The sequence below is a fragment of the Melanotaenia boesemani genome, chromosome 2 (assembly GCF_017639745.1).
Source record: "Melanotaenia boesemani isolate fMelBoe1 chromosome 2, fMelBoe1.pri, whole genome shotgun sequence".
Classification (NCBI taxonomy): Eukaryota; Metazoa; Chordata; class Actinopteri; order Atheriniformes; family Melanotaeniidae; genus Melanotaenia; species Melanotaenia boesemani.
Window position 1 is genome coordinate 34,244,132 of NC_055683.1, and position 19,482 is coordinate 34,263,613.

The following is a 19,482-nucleotide window of genomic DNA, read 5'->3' on the forward strand; positions in this document are numbered from 1 at the left end:
TGCCCATTGTCAGAGTCTGGAGATGACCTTTCCTCTCCTCTTTCCCCTCATTGCCTTTTCTTTTCCTCCCCTCTTTCTTTCACTGTCGGAGACAAGCTGTTGCTTGGTCCCTGCGGGCCACTCCCTCTCTTGTCTGCTCCTCTTCACTCCTCCCCTGCCTCCCTCTCTCCTCTTGCTCTCCATCTTTCTCCCTCTCCCCACCTGTTGAAGCAATTGTCGCACAGACTTTATTTGTCTTACTATTATTTTATGTCAGTCACGAGTGTCCCCACCTCCCTCTCTGGGGTGTCTTCCCTTCCCCTCGCGTTCACTCCCCTCTCTTTCTTTCCCTGCCGGGTATAAAACTCTGAAAGAAAAGTGAGGAGTGATATTCAGCTGAGCGCCTCATATAGACTTATTAAAACAAGACAAAGCACGGATCTGCAGGGATTATCCACATTTCACTTAGCTGCAAAACATAAAGACCCCCTCAAGTGACAGAGGGACAGAGATTCTTCTTATTCTTTCCCTTTTGGATTTATATAACCCAGGCTGTGCAAATGGACAGAGGAATGTCTGTGTCTCTCTGGTGCGAGGAGGTGGAGGTCGACCAGATTCAGGACCAAGAACAGAGTGAAGCACAAGTACAGGGACTCGTCAGGGGGTCTCGTCAGCTTCGAGCTGCCTGGGACCCCAGTGTGTCAGGGCATCGAGTGATCCAGAGGCTGCTTCACATGGAGGAGAGGTACATGCCCTCCATGCTCTATATCACCCTCATCCAGCGGGATCCAGAGCGCAGGGAGGAGCTCGCCAAATGGGCCCTGGAGGTGTGAAACTCCCTCCTTCTTGAGATTTTTCTTACAGCATTAAGGGAGTTATGTCATTCCAACCACTAAGGTACTGATGTTGTCTGTGTTTCTTTTCTTTCAGGTGTGTTGTGACTGTGGTTGTGATGAGGCGGTCTTCCCCCTGTCTGTCTCTCTGATGGACAGGTTCCTGTCTGTGTCTCTGTCTGTACCTGTTTCACTGTACTGCCTGGCTGCTGGCTGCATCCTGATTGCCTCAAAACTCTCAGAGTGTGACACAGTTACTGCCGACACCCTCTGTGCAGCAGCTGAATACAGCTTCCAGCCTTCAAACCTGAGGGTGGGTTCTTTTTACTACGTTTTCACAGCATCTACACAGGTTGAGTTAAAGGTCCAGACACTGTCAAAGCTAATCCCATCGGTCATTTACAGCTGTAGGGGTCCCTATTCTTAGTGCTAACTTTAATGTCTCTCACACTGATGTAACTTGAAAGCCCATTAACTACATTAGATCTTGACTAAAATGATTAATATCTACTTGTACCAAAATAACTTTAGTTTTGTCTGTACTTCTAAGTGAGAAACTATGCACTAATGTAAATCCACGTTTCTGTTCCCTTTACCAGGAAATGGAGCGTGTCATTCTTGCCACCCTTCAATGGGACACGGCAGGAGTGACTCCCCAGGATTTCCTCCCACATTTTCTTGCCACTCTGGATGAGAGAAAAGACTCGGAGCAGGGGCTACTGTCCACACTGAGGCGGCACAGTGACACGCTGGCAGCCATGTGCATCTGTGACATTCGTTTTTTGGGAGCTCCACCTTCACTTGTTGCTGCAGCATCACTGAACTGTGCCCTACAAGGGTTGGGCAACAAGGCGCCCTCTCAGCTTGCTCTCATGACCGAAGTACTTGCACAGCTGTGCCAAACAGATGTGGTTAGTCTAAATTAAGATTAGGTTCATTGTTTGAAATGTATGAGTTTTATTATTGAAGGGCACATTTTACTGGATGTTGACACCAAATACAAGGCAATGCTTGCAAAACGTATTAATTTTGTCTGTTTTAATTCCCAGGCAGTGCTGCAGTGCTACAGTGAGATGGTTGAATATGCCCTCAGACAGCGTCTGAGGAGTGGGCTGCAGCAAGGGCCCACAGAGAAGGAGGAAGAAGTGGAGAACGAAAGGCCTGGAACACCAACTGACATGAGAGAAATTGATTTCTAAACACTGAATCAGCTGCACTGAAAGAATAAATCAATCAAAACTCTTTAAGTTCATCAGTCAAACTGATATAAATTGATTATGACCTCAGCAAGCTAATGACATGTTCTTATTTAACTTTGAAATACTTTATCATGTGACTGTTAATTTATTTTTTGCTTTATTTATTTGTGAACTTTGTGTGCTACATGTGCCATATTTGATTATTTTTGTTCATTTTGTTGTGGACCTAGATGTTATTTTTGATGGATAATATTTATACCTTTATTTATGACCACGTGCAATTATTGGCTCTTTTTATGTTAATTTATTTATATTAGTTTAAAACGTAACTTTGTTTGGAGTGCTGAATTAAACATTTAACAAATATATATTTTCTAAACTATTAAAAAAATATTTGTTCAGATTTGTGTCCTTGATTTATTTAGGAAGGATGATGCTTTCACGTGCTGATTATATTCACGTACTTCCAAAATGCTATGTTCGGCTAAATGTTTAACAGTTTTCCTGCTAAATTTGAAAATATTAAAGAGCGACATTTAGACATCCAGGAAACTTACATGTTATTTATTCTATATTCTTCATTATTATTATTATTATTATTATTATTATTATCATTATTATTATTATTATTATGTTATTATATAACTTCAGAGTAATTGCGGCTGCATTATTTATTTCCGACTGTCTTTTAAAGCAGCGTACTGGAAAAGCGTTGACGTCACTTTTATCCGACGCAGTAGCGATTCGTTCTTGGCGCACTGGACTAGATTTTACAGCATACATGCGGTAAGACACGAGCTATTTTATATTTGCCCAATGTTCTAAAATCCTGTGATCCCGAATTTAACATAAGCTAACACGTAATGTTGAATTAGTTGGAAAATGCGGGTTAAATGGATGCAACGTAGACAGAACTGTTCTAGACTATTCTATCACCCTTATATCACCTGTAAATTAAATTCAGGGATCAATAATCAAAACGTTAAGTACACATCTAATATTTGCTCTGTTATCCGTGCCATTAAAGGCTGTTCTTACAAGCGAGACATTCATTTCTTGTCTTGAATCCTGTTAACGCCTCTTTCCACATCCGTGTTGTCCCTGCCCAGCTATTAGCTCATTAGCTAGCTATACACAAGGGGGGGGCAGATGCAAGATTTTTGTTATTATGCAAGAACAACGACATGTTGAGGAGTCTCTCGGCTTAAGCACACACACAAAAAAAGTGACACAACCATACTGACTGACCTTCAATACCTCCTGACTGAGAAATGGGATGCCATCCCACAGCTAAATGTGACCAGGCTGGTGATCAGTATGAGGAAAAGAAGTCTTTATTTAGAGATGATGGTTCTTACAAGTTATACCTTGTTGTGAAGGTGACTAATCAGGCTTTCCAACTATCTATAATACAACATTGTATTATTAAAGTGGAGAAATGGTCGATCAAACACGTTATATATAAAAAATGCTTAAACCCGCATTTAGTTTGTTGGGTTACAGACATTTAATCTGTGTTTTGTTTTTGTTTTGTTTTTTCTTTTAGAAAAAGGAAGTGCAGTTTGTTGAGTGAAATAGTTCAAATAGATTTCCCTTGGGTCCTGATTGGCTGCGTGTTCTGTATTTAAGGCTGAGCATGATGTGGTAGAAGTGATATATAAAAGAAGTTCATGTCACTGATGTTCGTATTGCAGAAGGATGAACCTGACAACCGGCTGGCTGCTGCTCCTCTCCATCTTTGCTGTGGTGTGGTCAGTGCCCATCGATCGCAATGGCGGCAACCAGGAGCCTAAAGAGGAGGTGCAGGAAGAAAACATGGTAAGCATATGAGGTTTTGGCTTGATAATTATTATGTCGTTGTGGTATGCAGTTCAGCTGAGAGTCTGTTTCATGTTGCAGGACACTGGCCTGTACTATGACAGGTATCTCAGAGAGGTGATCGAGGTTTTGGAGACTGATCCTCACTTCAGAGAGAAACTACAGACGGCAAACACAGAGGACATCAAGGTTAGTGTCCTGCTCTGCTGGTGTTTGTTTCCTCTATTCTCGGGCTGTTGTTGGTAAAGTTTTCTTGTGTTTTCCACCAGAACGGGCGTCTCAGTAAAGAGCTGGATCTGGTAGGTCATCATGTCAGGACCCGGCTGGATGAGCTGAAGCGTCAGGAGGTTTCTCGGCTCAGGATGCTTCTGAAGGCCAAACTGGACAGCACCAACACACAAAGTGAGTGGGCACAGTTTTTTAAATTGTAGATTAAGCACAAAGAAGCAAAATTTTAGTTTAAGTAGTATATTAATAAGTAGCTTAATCATTTACTATACAGCAATACTTTTCTTTCTATATGTTGTGTTAGAGGTTTACTACAGAGTATAAATATAGTAAAGTACTGCAAATAAAATATTTGTATAAATCATAAATGCTAGAAACTGATAGGTTCAGAAGATTATATTTTAAAAACTTGCACTTTTTTTCAAACAAGCATATGTTTACTGTTTGGAGTCCACATTTCTAACCGAAATGTGATATTAAGGTATCATATGCACAAAATACATGCAATGTGAGCAATTATTTAGTATAATCACTTAAATGATCATTACTGACTGAAAAAAAGTGTTAGGTTTTCTTTTTGCTCCTGTCTTTCTGTCCCTTTCATTCTTGTGACTGCATCATCTTTAGCACAAACGTTTGTGTCTTCAACCGAGATTGAACCGATTAAATTCGGTTGATCAGAGATCAAAAAGAGTGTCACCTTCAGAATGTGCATTTTTGTCTCTAGCTTCAAAATTCATCAATAAACTAAAAATATTCACATAAATAACTTAAAGGATAAAATGAAGAAGTATTTATGTTTTGTAATTTGAGGTGCATGACGCCATAATGAGTTTAGTCTTATTCTACACCAAGGCTGCAACTAATGACTATTCTGATGGTCGATTAGTCACCGACTATTAAAACGACTAGTGGACTAATGGGATTATGTATCATAATTATTAAATGGATCTTAGTTCACTTTCAGCTTTGAAATCTTGCATGAGGTTGTTATGTAAGTCCGATGTTCCTCTTTAAATGTTCGAGCATTGCAGACATACTTCCGTAGTACGCAAGGTCCGCTTTACAAATTTCACACGTATTTAGTTTATTTCACAAGTTTACCTCCTCTGCCGCCATTTTGTTTCCTGATTGGTCCCCATCTATTTTCATTGTCGACTGTTGTTGACAACGTTGACTAATCGTTGCAGCCCTATTCTACACTTCACAATGAAAAACTCAAAGTTTTCTGACGGCTTATTATTTTGAATTAAGTTTAAACTCCTAGAATAACCAAAACAATCTGGTAGCTTTTTCTTTTTCTTTTTTTTTTTAAACAGAATTCCCTCCTACTTATCGGTGCCCAGTTCAAACTAAATAATTTACTCTTAGACTATAGATGGATACATCTGTTGTTCAAGTTTTACTTGTTAAACTGGCATTAAAATGCAGGACAAAGTAAATAAAACAGATGGAACTTTACAGCTAAATGGTCTCTCCCTTTGATCATGATTCTTTGTTATCTCTCAGTGACAGATATTTCCAAAAGCTGTGTCGGGTCAGCAAAGAAAATTTTCATTTAAAACTTCTTTAGTTGTTCATATTAACTGGATAATGCCGGTAGCTTTGCTGTCCGATTTGAAATAGTTGTTTATCATACACATCGTGTAACACACACATAGATTCTGGCATCGGCTCTCCCTCCATACAGCTGACTTTCTTCAGTTGAAGACACCATCATTCCGTTCACTCAACATAATTTTTATATTTTCAAAGCCATCACTGTCGTTAACAAAGGAAATTATGACTATTTCATATGTGATCAGGTACAAATCTTTAATATCTAATCTTGGGTACCCAACTGCTAAATTCCTTCAAAGCTTTCCACATATTTGAGTTTAAAAAGACATAAATACAAACTGGAACTGAATGTGTTGGCAGAGCTACAACCAGGAGGCAATGTACATGTAATGTAATGTACATGGTAGTAAATCTGGCATTGTGCATGTGTGGTTTGGTAATGTGTGCAGCATAAAATAATTGTGTTTGTAATTGATACATCTCACATGCAGGCCTTCAGATGGACCACGCCTCACTGCTGAAGCAGTTTGAACATCTGGATCCACACAATCAAAACACTTTTGAAGCAAAAGACCTGGAGCTGCTGATCTCCACGGTAAGACGCTGCAGCTGTAAACAGATGGTCTTCGTCTGAAGTTTTGCTTTTTGCTGCACGCCACCTCGTCTTTTTAAAAAATTTTGAAGGTGATGGCTTCTCTGTTGCCGGCTCTTCATCTAGGCCACTAAGGACCTGGAGAACTACGACGCCGAGAGACATGAGGAGTTCAAGCGCTATGAGATGCTGAAGGAGCACGAGAGGCGAGAGTACCTGAGGGGTCTGGACCAGGAGAAGAGAGAGAAAGAGGAGAAAAGGATGCAGGAGCTGAAGGAGAAACACAGACAGCACCCTAAAGTCAATTCTCCAGTAGGAGACAGATGCATTCATGTTAACTTTTATCTTATCTAATTAGAACAAATATACATTTTTTTAAGTCTTTATTTTGCATTTTCTAACACTCAGGGCAGCGTTGCTCAGCTGAGGGAAGTTTGGGAGGAGACGGACGGATTGGATCCTCAGGAATTCAACCCTAAAACCTTCTTCAAACTGCATGGTGGATAAAAGCTCTTCTCTTTTAACTGCTGCTCAGTCATTTTATTGTGTTTTATATGGAAAATGTTTCTTTTTTCACCTTTGCTTTACTTAGATACAAATGAAGACGGTGTTTTAGATGAACAAGAATTGGAAGCACTCTTCACAAAGGAGGTATGCTAGCCTTGATCTACCTAAAACTGAGGCTTTTAAAAATCCTAATAAGACCAGTTAGCCATATGGGTGGATGGTCTGTCTCAAGATACAGCTGTTTTTTTCTGTATTGGTCACAGTAACAATTAACATCTGCTTGTGTCTCTTTTCCAGCTAGAGAAGGTCTATGATCCAAAGAATGAGGAAGATGACATGATGGAGATGGAGGAAGAAAGGTTGAGGATGAGGGAGCACGTCATGAATAATGTAATTCTTATTAATCTGCTTTTCTCTTGCATATTTTCCATGGCTTTGCTTTGACTGATGCAGATTCCCTCTTTGTATTAAAAAAGGTGGATACAAACAAAGACCGGCTCGTAAGCCTGGATGAGTTCCTCAAATCCACAGAGAAAAAGGAGTTCAGTAACCCTAAGGAATGGGAGGTAAATAGCTCAGAGGTGGTTTGAGTGTTTAGGAAAGTAGGTGATTGTTGTCCCAGTACAACCACGGTGAAGTGGAGAGATTAATGCTTGCAACTTGCACATATGGCAGCCGTGAATAATGTTTATGTTGCCTGAGTAAATGTGTGTGTGAAAATCAAGAAAGGCATCTCAGGTGAGGTCAAACTGCCTATGTGCATCCATATAAAATATTGATCTGACTGACCTGACTACTTTTTGAGTGTGAGAAACCAATGAAACAAGAATTTTGCACAAGCTGTGCAGAGAAAACTGCAGAAGCAAGGCTGAGCCAGTGGCCAATAGCTGCGGAAGCTGGCCAACTGGATTGTTGTAGCAAGTGAGTCTTTCTCAAGACTCATTAATGGCTGAGCGACCCTAGTATCAAAGGGGGCCAAACTGAGAATAGCATTGAAATAGTCAAAGAAAAAGAGATGTGGGTGGGCTAACATCTAGATTTAGTAAATAATAAAAAGATGTAATCATACCTCCAGACTATTAAACACTTCCAAATGTACAACCCTGAGTTACACAGGCTGTATTTAATGGATTCCTTACAGCTGGACTTGGACTTTTGTAGTCACAGACTGCATGCCTTTGCCGTTGCTTAATGTGGGCAAATAAATAACTAGAACCAGATGCAGATTTGGACTGAAATCAAAGTTAATCACTTGCAGTTCATGCTACGTCCTAGAAATTTTCCAGTCACTCCCCCCCATTTTTTTTGGCAAATTATGCCACCAAATGTACAAAATGAAATGCTCACTCATTTCTCTTAATGAGTGAACATTATCAATCCATGATTGTTTATCATCCAAAATATAACTTATCTGACATGGTGACAATCACCAGCCATGAGTAAAAACTTAATGTTAGGTTTGCAATGCTCATGTGAACCCATGTCTTTTACAGTAATAGAAATGATAACGTTGTGTGTTTCATACATGCCTTTCTTTCCTAGACTCTGGATGCCAAGCCAGTGTACACAGAAGAAGAGCTCCAGCGATTTGAAGCAGAGCTCCGGGACAAAGAGGAGGAGCTGAAGAGGAAAGCAGAGACTCTTCGTCAGGAGCAGGAACTGCTGAAGGAGAGAGGCAAAGCCCTGGAGGCCCAGAGGAGAGAGTACCAACAGGTAACTGCTGCACCATGGACAAAAAAAGGAAGTGGATTCCTGCAGAGTCATGTCTGTATGAGGACAGAGCCTGAGTAATTTGAATGAAATGTTTGTGATTCCAGGCAGTGCTAGAAATGTCTCAGAGGCAGAAGGAACAGCCGGCAGCAGGTGGACAGCCTCCTGTAGGTCCTAATGGAGAGCTACACTTTCAACCACAAACACACAAACCTGAAGGTAAAATGCAGATCCTCTAAGCAGGACCTCTGTACCGCCTTTGCTGTTAGGTTTGCATCAAGTGAATCTTCCTGTGTTTCTCCAACAGAGGCCGAAGCTCCAGCTGAAGCCCAGAACAATCTACCTGCAGAGCCTCCACAGAATCTGCCCATACACACTTAACGCAGCATCTGTGACACACACACACATACACAAACATACAGGTTCACATTTTGACTTGCACCGACACAGGAATCCAGAACAGTTCTGCAAACTGAACGCAGCGAGCTGTGTTTAAATTCAGGCAGAGCGACTTGTTTACCATGACATATTGTGCTGTGTGTTCATCTCTGTGGTCTATATTAGATTCAAGATTTCATAACACCAGCTGTGAGTACATGCATGTTAAAGTGTCTTCAGTTTCAGTGAAGCTTTTCATTCATGCAGAATCTTCATTGTTAAATCACAAATAAAGTCTATTTAAATCTCCAAACCAAACTTATTTCAGGAAAATGTGTTTTCTTTACCTCCTATTGCTTGTCAGATTACACATTTATATAGTTTAAAGTTTGACTTTAGGCTACGGTTATATACATGATCAGGAGTGGAAACCCTGAGAAAAACATTCATTTAAAACCTGACTTATGAAATTACCAGCCGATCTCAGGCAGTGTTTCTCTGATTGCTTCGGACTGTTGTCACTAACAGTTTATATTGCATTATAAAATGGTTTAAATCCCAGTTGTAATTTGATCATGAGCTGCAGATAACACACCACACAATCATTTGCACTCATTATCCCAGGCTTAGTCTTGGTTTAGCCATTTTTGCAGCCTTTGTAGCACAGTTTACTTCAGTTGTCTAAAAATTCTTGTGTTAGCACATATATTTACATATAGTTTAATATCAAACTATGTCAAACTTTTTTTTATTTTTTAATTTTCTTTTTTTTTTTAACTTTTCAACACAGAAAATGACAGAAATTGTATATAATATAAGCATGTTAAAAAGGTAGATAGGTATAATTCACTCCAATTTTTAAGAGTACATATTTCTAGGTGTTCAATTGGTGTGCTGGGGAGACAATAAACTTGTCAAACTGCAAGACTGAGCATTCACTTACTACAACATACTGTGGCTGTTTGACATTATTTAAAAATAGCTGGAATCTCAAGGTATATAAAACTATATGATAATAGCATTTTTTTCAACTCTTTCACCATTTACATGTGCCTTACAGTATGGTTACATCATTATATTTGGGTTTGGGACACACGTGGCCCATTCAACCCAATCTTTAGGTTCAGACTTTTGATCCATGTGTGCTTTACACAACTCTCATAACTGAATCTTAACTAGAAGTGCCCAAAGTAGCCTGGATCAGTCCCTTTACTGCATAGGTACAGCATTGAAGTGGATCAGTATAAAATATTAATACCAGTTTATTGTTCATCACTGACGATTAAATAAAGATAAAAATATTTATTTTCCACAATCTGAATTTTAACTGTAAGGCTAAACAAAATAAAAGATAAAAATTGCTTGCAAGTTTTGGAGTAAGAGACAAAATAATATCAAAAGTGTATTATTAAAATTTACTGGTTAAAATTTCAGATAACCAAAGTAGGGCATCGGACATGTTTTACAAATATTGAGTATTGTCAACGCTCTTAACTAAATAAAAATGAAAGAAGAAATCCAGAATGTTGTATTGAAGATAATAAATAAAAAGAAAACAAAAATAATGCTTGTTTATTAATTCCCCCCTAAATTGGAAAAGCACATGAAGAATGTTGAACAAATGTTAGCAGTAAAAAAGGTGTGATTTACAATTTTACACCATGTTTGCGTTTTATATTGCGTTTTCCCCCCCCTTTTTAGATATTATACTATTTCTATCAAGGAAAACAGGTCAAATCAACTTAATAATACAGCTTTTCTGATTTATTAAGGAAACATTCAGCTGATAAGTGTGAACCAAATTCAGCTTCAGAAGATAAAAAAATTAAATCCGACTTAAAAAAAAATTCAAACCATACTGTTAAATCTGAAATTAAAACTATATTAATAGTAGGTTTACCGTTTTCTATGTTAAAGATTTCTTTAGATTAATATTCCTAAATGTTATGTTAAACGGATTTCAATAAAGATTTTATATTTAAAAAAAAAGTTCAAAAATAACAATCTTTAGGATAATAATTGCAGGTTTATCGTTTTCTTTCTTAAAGTTTTTCTGTAGATTGATATTCCTAAATGTACATGTTAAGAGATTTCAATAAAGTTTGTATATAAAAAAAAAAGTTAAAAACCGGGGTAGACCGGAAGTAAAAGGAACGGAGGCGGAGCGTTTCCTTGTTGCTAAAGTAACAAACCACAGACCCCCAATCCCAAACCGAAAACTTGAGCACTCGCCCTGAGCCCCTGATGACTAAATGACATCACCTGCATGAGGAGTCGAGGGTGACAGGCCACAAGGGCTCGAAATGCTTTAAATAGGATTGGGACAGCACTTTGAGACCTGCACTGCAAGGAGAGAGACGCCAAAACGAGAGGATTACAATTCTTTAAAAAAAAAAAAAAAAATGACAGAAGAGAAGTTGCTGCAGCGACGATTTGTCTGTAAGTATAAAACACTGCAGCCATGATTTATTGTCATGAATGTCTGAAAGAATGTGGCTAATAACAACGTAATATCTCCATCAACAGGGTCTGAAGACCAAACCAAAAAATTAATTTGTCTCAGGATAAAACATGAAGCGCTATTTACGGGCTTCCGCAACGCGTCCTTACAAGGATTTGAGTAAGTGTTGAGTTCTTGTAATCCATATAAAAGTAAATGGGCTGAAAACAAAAGAAAACCAGTGTTGATGAGCAGCATTTGTGTCTGTGTGCGTATGTGTATAGTGTTATCATTGCAGAAATGGGTCTGCAGAAGGTTGTGACCCCCAGCCAGGCTGCAAAGAAATGGGAAAACTTAAAGAAGAAATATAGGGTTAACCTGTTTAATGTTTATGCACATGGGTTGCTGGGTAACGACCCAGCGCCACAATACTGAAGAACATGTTTCACACGTCGGCTTCTCTCGGTAAACTCCGTGTTTCACGTGACATCGCAGTGATTTATGGGTAATTCCTTAGCGAAAGTTGGCATCGATGCTGACTTATGGAAAGGGGGCAGAAAGGGCTCAAAAATGTCCGCCATCATCCCTTGATCACTCACACAATTCCAATTGGAATACCACTGAACCCTCGAGCCCCTCGCGGGAGCGCGCCCGTGAGTGCAGGAGTGCTCAAGTGTTCCATTTGGGATTCGACCATAGTCATAATGCCTCGCAGAAGCGAGATACCAGAAGGTATACGATCGAGAGTTGTTGACCTGCACAGGGCTGGAAAAGGCTACAAAATTATATCGAAGAGTTTAGACATTCATCTCTCCACAGTTAGACAAATTATATATAAATGGAAGCGGTTTAAAACTGTAGCTACGCTGCCTCGAAGTGGGCGTCCTTCTAAGAAAACTCCAAAGACACAACGAGAAAAAATAAACGAGGTGAGAAACAACAGAAGGCTTTGTGAAAATACATATTTTGAACGTTTCTGTCAGTCCAACAGAGCACAACAATGAGCACCAAAAGTGGTCCATAGACAAGGCAATTGATGTTATATGTTCAGATTTTGTTTTAATAGTATTTTTACTAAGTAAATTATTACTATTAAGATTAAAAGTATGTTAGGATGTATAACCTGTGTTATTTCAAGGGAATTTATTTATGGTATATTCCATAAACATTTGTCATTTGTTGTCACTAAAATTGTCAGTGCATTTATTTTTCAGTGTAATCACTCTAAATATTTCCTTCACTGTCAGATATTCTTATTACCCCAACACCATTAGTTGTATTTTATCATTATTCAAGACATTTCTTTGTAAATTTAAACCTTCTATTGAAACGCCTGACCTATGGTTGGTATCCAAAAAGCGAGATCACACAGATATTTTAGGTGAATAGTATGTTTGACTTTGTGTTACTCAGTAAAAAGTATGTAAAGTAAAGAAAGGACTATTTAAGATAGGTGAGTGAATTTTACTGTAGTAAATGATGCAATTCATTTAAATACATTGAGGTTGAATGAGATCATATGTAAATAAATAGTAACTAATACTCCGTTAATGCTGGGATAAGCTCCAGCTTACCTGTGACCCGTAATGGCCCAAGCGGTACAGAGAATGAATGGATGAATAAAACTCTGGAGAGGTTTTTAAAATGTCATAACAACAAATAAATTCCCATACTCGAGCTTCCCTGTGTGTGGATACATTTATTCTTTTTCTTTGTTTGTCATTAATAAGGCATTCCGTCCAGTGGATTTTTGGATATATGTGTGTTTTCTTTTTTTTTTTTAGTTTTCTGGTGCAAACAAAACAGGAAGCACCTGAGGCAACCTTCTCATTACCATCCATTAACCATCATCCAGCCTCCAAAATCCATCTTCCAAGTTTGAAGCAGTTTTTTTTTTTAAACATCTGTCAATATAAATGGAGAAATAGTGTATAAGCAAAGGCACTTTGTACAGTTTTAAAGTCAATATTCAGTGTGACCACCTTTATTCTTTATCACAATCTCAACCCTCTTACACAAACTTTATTGCAATTTTTTTAAATAGTCTTCAGGAATAGTTCTCCAGGCCTCTCGAATGGTTTTCTCGAGCTCTTCTTTGGATGTTGGCTTCCTTTTGTTCCATTCTCTGTCCAGATAATCCCACACTGCTTCAGTAACGTTGAGATCTGCCCTCTTGGGAGGATTCATCCCTCCATCAGACCTGTTGCTACTGATTTTCAGTCCATGGAGACCTTTTCTGATGAGGCTTCAGCCATTAGTAGATGGATTTTTTTTTAAAAAAAAAAGGTCCAGAAGGTCTTTGCTGGATTTTAACTAATTTCTTTATGTAGATTTTTTTTTTCTCCGACAGTCTTTTTATCTTTCACTTATCTAGTTTACTAGACAAGTTCTTTTTAGTATTTGTGGCATCTAAAGGGCTCTTAGCACATTACTGATGCATTGCAAATTGAATTAAAAGTAAATGTTTACTGTGTATAGCAACAAATAGTGATGATGTTTATCTGACTAAAAAGCAGCAGCCTGTCACATCTAATGGACTTAATAAATTTAAAAGAACAGCTCAAGAGCAGGGCTGCACGGTGGTGTGGTGGTTAGCACCACAGCAAAAAGGTCGCCGGTTCGAATCTCGGCTGGGGGGAGGTTCGAACCTTGGTGGCCTTTCTGTGTGGAGTTTGCATGTTCTCCCCGTGTATGCATGGGTTCTCTCCGGGTACTTCGGCTTCCTCCCGCCGTCCAAAGACATGTATGTTAGGTTACTTGATGACTCTAAATTCTCCCTAGGAGTGTGTGTGTGAATGGTTGTTTGTCCCCTATGTGTTGGCCCTGCGATGGATTGGTGACCTGTTCAGGGTGTACCCTGCCTCTCAGCTGTTAATGCTGGGATAGGCTCCAGCTTACCCTCTAAGCGGTTCAGAAAATGAATGTCTTATTTATCTTAAATAACCTGTTTTATTTTCCTTCTTTTAGACCACTGATGTCTCAGCTGGGCCCCCAGATGACAGAGACGGGGATTTGGGCCATGAAATGGTAAAATGTATTCACGCATGGATTTGTATTTAAAAAAAAAAAAACCCAAAAACCTACAATTTAGTTTTCCTCCCAAAATGCAGCCAAACTTCAACACTGTTCCTGATGCTGCTAAGAAACCCGTTTCCTCCTCATCTGACAGCGAAGCCTCCGATGAAGATCACATGGTGTGTGAGCTAACCACATTTTAAAGTCATCACCAACACTTTAATGACCAGAACAAGATCCAAACTACTGATAATCTTTCTGCCCCTCAGGTCGACCCTCTTTCCGCTGGTCCAGCTACCATTAAAGAAGAACCAGACCTGGAGGTAGTAAAATATTCTCATCAGAAATTGTTTAGTTTAAGACAGAAAAAAATCTCTCACTTTATTTTTCTGTTAAAATCCAGACAGACTATAACATTGTCTACATTGGAGAGAACGCAGATTCCTCATCATCTGATACGGGTGAAGTAGATCCTGTGGTGTGTGAGCTTTGAGTATAATAAAACATTTTTCAGATAATAAAACTATAAAATCATGATTCTTATAATATTTCTTTTTTCTGACTCAAACGTTGGTTATCTGTCTGGCAAGCCAACAAACAAAGCAAGAGGAGATCCAGAGCATGAAACGGTAAAAAGCTCTTTAAAAATTTTACTAATTAAACTCTAGACTCTATTTGAAAACAGATAAAACTTCATAAATCTATTTAGTAACTACGAGGTGTCAAAATTAATCAACAAATACATTTGTAGATTCATTTTAGCCGGACAAGAGATTTTAAAACATCATTTAAAAATTGTTTCTCCACTAGAGCTAAAACCTGAGGAAGGGGGGTGGACTTCCTCAGGTTTGAGCCAATATGAGAGTCTGAGGCAAAGATTGAGATTATTTTGTCTAGAATGCTGTTTGCAAGAAGATAAAATGTTTTTACTCGTTTACTCAGGAGGGCTGGAAATCCTTAGAAAATGCTTGAATTTATTTAGCTGTTTTAAAGTGTTTTTGGTAGTATAGTGTATATATACAGTTTAAGTACATTTATTTTATAATAATGAAAATCTTAAAAATGTCATTTGAAAAATGTTGCTTGAGTTTGGGAAAAGGTGTAAATACACTGATACAATCTTTTTTTCCTATCTGTTTCTTTTCATATTAACCTCCAACAATATAATAGAAGATATCTAAAGACATTTATAACAAGAGCCAAAAAGAAGTGAGGTTATAAATCACCCATCAGCCATATTTCACCTGTCTCTTGCCGTCCTACCCCCCCACCCATCTACCCACCCCATCAAGTCCAGCAGTTCAGCTCAGAAAAAAACACTAAAAAGTAAATAATTTTGTTCTTAACTTGTGTTAGGCATATTAGTTACAGATGGGGGATAGAAATATGATTTGATTAAATTAAAAAATGGGTCAAATAAAGGAATTACATATACAATATATGTACATATATATACACAAATAAAAACACGTATAAAAGCGTATGCACACAAACCCCACCCTGACATAAACTTTGATGATATTCAAAGAAAGCAAAAGTTATTTCCAGATGCCACTCCTCACCTTTCTCTGGCTGCTTTTTCTGTTGCAGCGCAGAGGAAAAAGCAGCTTTACTCCGTCTGATGATGAGACCGCAGAAGATCCATTGGTTTGTGTTTTATTTTCATTAGGACTTAGTTTACTTTGTCCTGATTTGCTTGTAAGGTGTATTTCTGCTCTTTTGCAGTTTTTGGACTCCAACTTTGATGGACAAAAGAAGATTTATGCTGGCTCTTCAGTCACCGTGGGCGCTCTCCACCTCCTCCTCCTGACCTTCATCCTGAAACACGGCTTGTCAAAAGCAGCAACCGAAGACCTCCTGGACCTCCTCAACTTCGTGGTACCTGGATGTGTCCCAAAGTCTCTGCGGTTTTTAAAGAAACACCTCACCGATTACAGCAACCAGGCAGAGATCCATTTTTACTGTCCCAAGTGTGCGAACTACCTTAGCGTTGAGCCTGGTAATGAGTGTGGAGTGTGTCAGCAGCGCTTGAGCAAGAAGGGTCTTCTTGAGAAGGCTTATTACTTCCTTGTACTGCCGCTCGAAATCCAGCTCAGAAACATTCTCACACACGTCCACGCAAAACTAGGGAAGCATCCCACAAAGAACGCTTCCGTTTCTGACATAAACACTGGCAGCGCATACAAGCAGGATAGACAAGACGGCGGTATTACGCTCACCTTCAAATGCGACGGCTCCCCTCTGCTCAACACAACCAAGTTTTCAGTTTGGCCCATCCTGTGCACGATCAACGAACTTCCCTATGTGGAGCGATGTAAAAACGTTTTGCTGCAGACGTTGTGGCTCGGCAGAGGAAAGCCACAAGTTCAGAGTTTCCTGACGCCTTTTATTAATGAACTTCATAAACTGTCTGACGAGGGTTTTACTTGGACAGATGAGACCGGCTCAGAACATCAAACCAAAGTAAAAGCTAAAATATGTGTGTGCAATTCCTTAGCAAGGTCCATGATGCAGAACTTTCATCCGTTCAGCAGGGAGTTTGGATGTGGGTTCTGCTACCACAAGGGCGAGATGGTCCACAAGGGCCGGGGTCACATCAGAGTTTATCCGATCCAGACTGAAGGCTGTGACCTGCGACATATGACAGAAACGGAGCAGCTGGCTGAGCTAGTGATAGGAAATAACTACGATCAAGGTCAGATGGGCGTTAGAGGTCCGAGTCCTCTGCTTCTGTTGCCATCATTTGACATCATCAAAGGGTTTATTCCAGACTACATGCATTGTTTCTGCCTCGGTGTTGTCCCTGAACTCGTCAATCTTTGGTTTAACCCTCTTTATGCCAGCAAGCCCTTCCATTTGACGCCTCAGCATTTGAATGAACTGGATGAAGCTCTGTGTGCCATCCAGCCTCCAAATGAAATTAGACAAAGCCCGAGGCGCTTCAGTGAGAGGATGCACTGGAAAGCCTCTGAGTGGAGAGCTTTTGCTCTTCTCTATTCTCCTGTAATATTAAAGAATGTCCTGCCAGTGCTGTACTACAAACACTGGATGCTTCTTATTTGTGCGTTTCATATCCTCCTCTCCCGGTTTGCTTCTCACGATGAGCTCAGCTGTGCAGAGTTATGTCTGGTTGAGTTCGTAGCGCAGGTGCCTCTTCTGTATGGGCTTGAGCATTGCTCATTTAACTTTCACTTGTTGACACACCTCACTGAGAGCTCCCGCGACTGGGGTATGCTGTGGGCGAATTCATCGTTTGTGTTTGAGGACATTAACAGCAGAATCTTGCAGATGTATTCCTGCACAGAGTCCGTTTCCTCACACGTCTTTACACAACTCCTCTCATACGAGGAGATGATCCAGAAAGGAAGTGCTTTATTTCAGAATGCAAGCTCAGAAATAAAATCCTTCTTTTGCTCTTTGACAGGTTGCGATATTATTACCAAGCCATCCAATCACACAGGAGAGCATGTCATTTTGGGATGTGGATCTCAAAGATCACTAACTGAGAGGGAAATAGCTGCATTGCAGAGCAGAGACGCGCAGTACCTGCGAAGTCAGGACAGTGTGACTGAACACAAATGTTTTGTTTATAATGACATGTTCATCACCACGTTGGATTATAGCATCGCCTGCGAAAGGAACAACTCTGCTATAGAAACAAGCAGTGGCTTCGCTATCGTGGAGTCTCTGGTGGTCGTACCAAAGCCCTGCAGCTGCCGGGTGGCTTCCGGCTGCTCCTGCAGAGAAGTCGTCGTTTTCTGCAAGAAGCTGCTGCGAGCAAACAGCCAGGTATCGATTCACGACTCGCAGACCAACATGAACGTCGCAAATTTCCTCGTCCGAGTGAGAAGCTCAGCTGAACTGTGTGCAATGACGTGTGCGGACATTGTTGCTAAATGTTTTGTGATTGAGCAAGAAGGTCGGCTGTATGTGATGAGGATGCCTGTCTTTTAGACACCAAGTGTCTGTCTTTTTTTTACATATGTATGATGTGTGTCCACATTCACACAGCAGGATTGTGTGTGTGTGTGTGTGTGTGTGTGTGTGTGTGTGTGTGTGTGTGTGTGTGTGTGTGTGTGTGTGTGTGATTCACTGTGTAAACTTTTGTAAATTTAATTATCTTGTTCATGTTCATTGGGTTCTATAATTATTGTAACATGGGCTCTAAAAGTTTGAGAACACAAGTGAAGATTCTTTGTTTTATTACATAAATATTAAAAGATAAATTGTGGAAGATGTTCCATAAATTCCATGATATTTTTTGGATTTATTTGCCTGCCTCTTCCTGCAATGACGGCGTTATTTGAGCTGCATAGATTTAATTCATTTAATTAGATGTAATAAACCGTCATCCCAATCTGATCAGTCTTCCAAAAGGGCTTCATGTGATGTCCTGCAGCGCTCCTTATATGTATAGTTAGGTTGAAGCTGGGTGGGTCTGTGACAGCTCGCACTACTTGGTTGTAAGCCTGTTAATTTTTGTCCTCTCTTTTGTTTTTATGAGAAATTTGCCTTTTCTTTTGGAATTTGGTCTGATGATAGTCACATTTCACATCATGCAAAAATAAATAAATAAAACTAATAATAAAAAAAATAATAAATATATATATATATATATATATATATATATATATATATATATATATATATATATATATAAACCAAACTCATGGCGCCCTCAAGTGCTAATAAACCTCTGTTCTAGTCTGTTCTGCAGTTTTTGTCTCACTATTATACAAAATAGCTTTCAATATAACTGAGGCACATTTGTAGCTATCATCTGCATCAATATATGTATATATAACTAAAATATTTTATGTTAATATGAATAAAATATTACAAAAATTAAATCTGGTATGAGGTAAAATGAGGATGGTTCTTATGTTAGTTAAAGCTCTGTTTAAGTCAGCTGCAGCATCACAATAACTAAATATGAAATTGCTTCCACAAGAGTCTGAAGAGCGGCAGCATCTCTTTTAGATGGATGTACAGCAACAGAGAAAAGATTGTGGCTGCAGAAGGAGGTTCAATCAGGTGTTAAATCCAAGGATTTCTTTACATTTTCTGTTAGTACTCGTATTATTTAAAGGGGGAAATATGACCTAGAAAACTACAGGGTGCTACACTTGACAAGTCAGACTTAAACAAACAGCCAAAGGCTAAATGAAAAACTGGATGATGTTGGCTTTCATATGCTCATAGAGCTACCAAACACCACGCATG

The 19,482-nt window shown here is 39.2% G+C and overlaps 3 protein-coding genes across 7 annotated transcripts; all 3 read left to right on the plus strand.

The window, feature by feature from the left end:
- The first annotated feature begins 551 nt into the window (after window positions 1-551).
- ccndx (cyclin Dx) lies at window positions 552-2,011 on the plus strand. The gene is made up of 5 exons (XM_041967872.1): window positions 552-623; window positions 654-806; window positions 910-1,125; window positions 1,412-1,723; window positions 1,862-2,011. The coding sequence occupies exons 1-5, from the start codon at window positions 552-554 to the stop codon at window positions 2,009-2,011; spliced, it is 903 nt and encodes a 300-aa protein (XP_041823806.1).
- A 707-nt stretch (window positions 2,012-2,718) lies between these two features.
- On the plus strand, window positions 2,719-9,122 carry nucb1 (nucleobindin 1). Its single transcript, XM_041967858.1, has 13 exons — window positions 2,719-2,797; window positions 3,706-3,829; window positions 3,911-4,018; window positions 4,099-4,231; window positions 6,109-6,212; window positions 6,336-6,521; window positions 6,618-6,708; window positions 6,802-6,860; window positions 7,014-7,106; window positions 7,193-7,282; window positions 8,259-8,429; window positions 8,534-8,645; window positions 8,734-9,122. The coding sequence occupies exons 1-13, from the start codon at window positions 2,793-2,795 to the stop codon at window positions 8,805-8,807; spliced, it is 1,350 nt and encodes a 449-aa protein (XP_041823792.1). The 5' UTR covers window positions 2,719-2,792; the 3' UTR covers window positions 8,808-9,122.
- Window positions 9,123-10,926: 1,804 nt separating this feature from the next.
- On the plus strand, window positions 10,927-18,514 carry LOC121632190. 5 transcript variants are annotated; one of them, XM_041973435.1, is made up of 9 exons: window positions 10,927-10,998; window positions 11,939-12,173; window positions 14,212-14,271; window positions 14,355-14,438; window positions 14,529-14,582; window positions 14,663-14,737; window positions 14,850-14,888; window positions 15,850-15,906; window positions 15,985-18,514. In XM_041973435.1, exons 2-9 carry the CDS (start codon window positions 11,949-11,951, stop codon window positions 18,211-18,213), a joined length of 2,823 nt encoding a protein of 940 aa, XP_041829369.1. In that variant the 5' UTR covers window positions 10,927-10,998; window positions 11,939-11,948; the 3' UTR covers window positions 18,214-18,514. The 5 variants fall into 5 exon arrangements, 3 of the variants coding, with proteins under 3 accessions (XP_041829369.1, XP_041829380.1, XP_041829385.1); XM_041973446.1 differs by lacking the exons at window positions 10,927-10,998; window positions 11,939-12,173 and adding exons at window positions 11,119-11,243; window positions 11,331-11,424; XR_006008898.1 differs by lacking the exon at window positions 10,927-10,998 and having other exon boundaries at window positions 11,824-12,173; window positions 15,985-18,288; window positions 18,323-18,514.
- The last annotated feature ends 968 nt before the right edge of the window (window positions 18,515-19,482 follow it).

What these genes read in the sequence shown, in the direction of transcription:
- nucb1 (XM_041967858.1), top strand. An exon ending in AAGCACTCTTCACAAAGGAG is followed by an intron (nt 6,861 to 7,013) that starts GTATGCTAGCCT and finishes TCTCTTTTCCAG; the next exon opens with CTAGAGAAGGTCTATGATCC. An exon ending in AGAGGAGAGAGTACCAACAG is followed by an intron (nt 8,430 to 8,533) that starts GTAACTGCTGCA and finishes TTGTGATTCCAG; the next exon opens with GCAGTGCTAGAAATGTCTCA.
- LOC121632190 (XM_041973435.1), top strand. Translation starts at nt 11,949, where the DNA reads ATGCCTCGCAGAAGCGAGATACCAGAAGGTATACGATCGAGAGTTGTT. An exon ending in AAGAAGAACCAGACCTGGAG is followed by an intron (nt 14,583 to 14,662) that starts GTAGTAAAATAT and finishes GTTAAAATCCAG; the next exon opens with ACAGACTATAACATTGTCTA. An exon ending in CGGGTGAAGTAGATCCTGTG is followed by an intron (nt 14,738 to 14,849) that starts GTGTGTGAGCTT and finishes CTGTCTGGCAAG; the next exon opens with CCAACAAACAAAGCAAGAGG.
- ccndx (XM_041967872.1), top strand. Translation starts at nt 552, where the DNA reads ATGTCTGTGTCTCTCTGGTGCGAGGAGGTGGAGGTCGACCAGATTCAG. An exon ending in AAGAACAGAGTGAAGCACAA is followed by an intron (nt 624 to 653) that starts GTACAGGGACTC and finishes GGGTCTCGTCAG; the next exon opens with CTTCGAGCTGCCTGGGACCC. An exon ending in TCGCCAAATGGGCCCTGGAG is followed by an intron (nt 807 to 909) that starts GTGTGAAACTCC and finishes CTTTTCTTTCAG; the next exon opens with GTGTGTTGTGACTGTGGTTG.